Genomic DNA, 4,578 nt, shown 5'->3' on the forward strand with positions numbered 1-4,578 from the left:
GGTTTAAGTCTCCGGTTCGACGGCATAATCGTCGGAGAAGTAGCGTGCATGTATACCAGCATTCACATTTATGTACCGTGCTAAAGAAAAAAAAAAGAAGAGAGAATTTCAGAAGGAAAAATAGAGGATAAGCTTTTGAAATTTGGCAGAAGATCTTTATATGAAAATATGAAGTATTACAAGGTCCAATTTGTAAAAAAAGATCTCCGTTAAACCTGAACCAGAAGAATTAGTGGCGGCAGAGGCAGTGTCAAAATGGCACAGCGCAGTCCCGCAAAGAAAAGCAAACCCCTTGCCGCCGCCCCCGCCTCGTTCGAGTCCGATCTTGCTGGAGGTTAACCAATGGCTCCCCCTCTCCTCTCGCCGCCGCTGCTCGCCGAACCACTCGTGGCGCTGCCGCGCTCTTTCCCCTGCTCCCGCCCCACGCCGCAGCTGGCCACCGTCGGGTTCGCCGGAGCCGTACGGAGCGACCGGCAGGGGAGCTGGAGCGCGCGGAGAAGGAGGGATCTCAGGATCCGTGCCACTGCAACGGAAGCGGATTACGAAAGGCCGGAGGAGGATGTCGCCGACGATTACTACTCCGTTCTGGGTGTGGTAAGTATACGCCGGAACCTTTGGTTCGCCATTTAGCAATCACTTTAGTTTATTTAATTTGGTCAAAGAGGAAATAATTAGTTCTTTGGAGTAAACCACTGTGAATAATCGCTAAATTATTTTGTCTTGGTAGCAATAAGTTCGTAATTTTGTTAACATGCTATATAAAGTTTTGGGGAAGAATCAAAATGCTACTTTTACTTCCAAAAAGGGGGAAAATGATTACTTCTTTTTTTTATCTAGGTTCAGATAATACTCCTGATCTTATTTGTCTCTGATATAGTGAGTTTGCTCCTAATATGGGATTCCTCTACCACCAGATGCCAGATGCAACCCCTGAGGAAATCAAGAAGGCATACTACAGTTGCATGAAAGCGTGCCACCCCGACCTTAGTGGGGACGACCCTGACGTGACCAACTTCTGCATGTTCATCAACGAGGTTTACTCGGTAAGAGCCAGCAGTCAAGTCTTACATTTATGCAGCTTCATTTTTTTTTTTGCGGAATTTTTGCCCTGAAATTTGTCATTGCACTGAACTAACATGGGGACTGGGGTGCGTGAGAGCAGGTGCTGAGCGATCCAGCGCAACGTGCAGTGTATGATGAAATCCATGGGTACACAGCAACAGCAATCAACCCTTTCTTTGATGACAGTGCACCCAAGGATCATGTGTTCGTTGATGAGTTTACCTGCATTGGTATATTGATAGCTCTCTTCTGAATAGAAGATTCTCTTTTGGGTCATGAGGAGCATAATTCATTTATCTTTGTGGATGCACACCGCTGCAGGATGTAAAAACTGTGCCAATATCTGCCCTAACGTCTTCCAAATTGAGGAAGATTTTGGGAGGTCAAGGGTCTACTCCCAGTCAGGTAGCACAGAACTAATTCAGGATGCCATTGATAGCTGGTGAGACTTTTAAGTGCTTAAATCTTTTCAGTTGTTAGGTCTTGTAGTTATACACAGCATTATTGAAAGCGTTCTTGCAAGTTATTCAGATTTCAGAACAGATAAGTGAATATGTTGCTTATGTTTTCCAAGTTATGCGTATGCTAATGTTTCTGCTCCAAACTTTCTTCTATTTTCATTCTCAGCCCAGTCGATTGTATCCACTGGACTTCCGCTGCACAACTATCACTCCTCGAGAATGAGATGCGTAGAGTAGAGAGGGTGAATGTAAGTAGACTTTCTGTCAGATGGAACTTTTAATTCTGTGTGGTCTTTGTAGCTTTATTGTCATGTTTGACTCTAGAGCAATTCCTTCGCTTAATATGCATTTCTAGATAAGTGATGTATACTGTATATTGCAGTAATGAATTTATAATTGAAGAATTCTCTGGTGGTATTATCCGATATTCTTCTAGCAGTACATTAATCGAAATTTTAAATCTGAGCAGGTTGGTTTGATGCTTTCTGGTATGGGAGCTTCAGTTGATGTTTTTCGGATGGTAATTATCTCTTTATTCGTGTATTTTTTTTCTGCTTTGTCTAATTTACCCCATGGCATGCTCTCAAGGTTCCAGTCTCTTGTCATGGATGTAAATTGTAAGAAAAATGGCCTCACAAACTAACTTAATTTCTCTGTATGAAAAAAATCAAAATAATATGTTCGTACCATACAATCAATATTGTGGTTACCAAATTGCAATCGTATCAGTAGTATAATTTCTTCTGGACCTCAACACTGTTTGTCTGTCTGTTGTTAAATGTCAACTTATATTGATATATTTTCTATCTGTGGTAGGCAAGTGTTCGCTGGGAAAAGAGGCAAGCAAAAATCTTGGTACTACTCGTTTCTACACCTTATGAAATGATTTTTAAAATACAAAATATAAATGTTTTTAATGTAATTCTGCATATTTTTACAGGAAAAGGTCAGAACACGGATGGTGAACCAAGAGAATTCGGACACAGGCAGGTCTTGGAGCGATATCTGGGGACCCCCACCACGAGATGAAAACAACGGTAATGCTACTAGATTGTCAGAACTCAGAAGTACCCTGATTACTTTGTAGCATTTGAAATTCGCATCGACTTACTTTCTGTGTATCAACTCTTGTATTGTTGAATCTGATTGTTCCTGGTGCGTGCTGTCAGAGGAAGAAGCATCAGAGAGAGCCAAGAGGGCGGCTGCTGCTGCTAGACGTTGGCGAGAGTTCTCAAGGCGAGGCGCAGACAGGCCTCCAACATACAAACTTCCAGAGGCAGTGGGCAACAAGGATTAGCCCACAGAATAGAGAAACACGTGGCATTATTTGGCGAATTTTGGCTACCTGTACAGTGTCATTGTTTGTAGCTCCCAGCCCACACCCACGCTCCATTTGTAAATCTAGACGTAGTGATGTTGATAACCTGTAGAAGACAAGCACCAAATGTATTATATATACATTCAAGGTGTAATAAAAACAAGTGCACATATATGTACATTCACCGTTGCAGTAAATATATAGTACATTGTAATCAAAGGTCTGTTTCCGCCTTTGTGTGTGGTTGTGCAGATGAATTCCGGGGCAAATTTCCTTTGGCAGCAGCCCCAGCCAGCAGCACATCTGCCAAAGGAGAAGTTGCCCAGCAATGCAGCTGCACATCTGAATCTCACGCTCAGAAACCAATTGGGGCTCCCCGTATGGTATGACTATTTGTCCCGTGTGTGTGCAGGCAGGCACACATGGTATCGATCACTGTGCAGGGGTTCTATTTATCCTCCTGCTGCTGCTGCTGCAAGGGCACGATGAGCGGATGAGGAACCGAGGATATGCTGTAGAACAATGCCTTGGTCCAGGACTCTAGATGATGACCACCTATGAGAACAAAGGCAGGCTGACTGCCATGTGCCTTGCCAAGATTAAGGCCTTCTCTGGTCCATATATCATCCTTGGCCTAATTTTTCGTTAAAAAAAAGTAACTGGCAAGAGCTTCGTCAGGCGTACTCTGTCCGTCATGTAATATAATATAAAGCATTCTAGCGATATAATGCATCGTAGGCACATTTGGATAATTGCTTATTTAATTCTTCCTGAAATTGACATGATAAGGGTAGCTGATTGGTGAATCATTACCGTAAATAAATGACTTGTTATCTGATATGCAACTAATCATTACTAAAAATAATTTAGAGGTACATGCATTTTTTATACTCTCATAGTATGATATAGCACAATCTTCCAAATTAAACTTTGATCGTTAATTTATCTTATATTATATTATTTATAGTTATAAATTTATAATCATTGGAGAGTACATTTGATTACAAATCCAACCATGTCAAATTTATATTAAAAAATAAAAAATCATTGGCTAAATTTTTATCAAAAATCGTAAACTTCGAATCTTGGTATGCATGTACGCCTTATAAATACGAACGGAGGAGTATGTCCTAAAATTTCAAGGAAGGAAATATATTAGTACAGAAGAAGCAACTGAAAAACGACAAAAAGATTACACACCCACATGACCATATCCTTGGCCCCATTTCCTGCCAAAGATCCTCCGTTACGTGCGTAATGCAGACATGCCGTGCTTTAAGCTACACGCCCTCGCGCCGGGGTACGTACGCGCTGGGCAAAGAGCGTGCTGCTGCAGTAGCATGCCATGAAGATGGTCACGCTGGCTTTTGCGGATTATTCCCGGTCCTGATTGCGAGACCACTGCAGCGATCGAGGAGATGGAATCATGGAAAGGCGGCCGATCTATCGACGGCACCAAAGGCGAGCAATGCAGGCCGTAAAGAAGAGCATACATATAGGATATCCGTGAGCATGTTCTCCCCTGCTGCTCTTCTCGATCGGCCTGCTGGGAGAGGGATCGGAGGGACCTCATTGCCCTCCATCATGTTGCGCGCCGCATGACGAACGATGATCAGGCTGGTACGCCGCCGCCGCTGGGACTGGGAGCGGCCGGGAACAGCAGCAGCCAGCAGCCGCGCGCCGGTGTACGTGGACGCGTCAATAGCTGATGGATGGATCGATGCTTGGGCAGGCCAG

General features: G+C 43.4%; 1 protein-coding gene across 1 annotated transcript; it reads left to right on the forward strand.

Annotated features, from left to right (window-relative positions):
- Positions 1-259: 259 nt before the first annotated feature.
- LOC101786293 (chaperone protein dnaJ C76, chloroplastic) lies at positions 260-3,060 on the forward strand. The gene is made up of 9 exons (XM_004961360.1): positions 260-594; positions 915-1,043; positions 1,163-1,292; positions 1,384-1,504; positions 1,690-1,771; positions 1,993-2,043; positions 2,340-2,378; positions 2,464-2,560; positions 2,693-3,060. The coding sequence occupies exons 1-9, from the start codon at positions 343-345 to the stop codon at positions 2,818-2,820; spliced, it is 1,029 nt and encodes a 342-aa protein (XP_004961417.1). The 5' UTR covers positions 260-342; the 3' UTR covers positions 2,821-3,060.
- Positions 3,061-4,578: the final 1,518 nt, after the last annotated feature.

This window comes from Setaria italica, chromosome III, assembly GCF_000263155.2.
Source record: "Setaria italica strain Yugu1 chromosome III, Setaria_italica_v2.0, whole genome shotgun sequence".
Lineage (NCBI taxonomy): Eukaryota > Viridiplantae > Streptophyta > Magnoliopsida > Poales > Poaceae > Setaria > Setaria italica.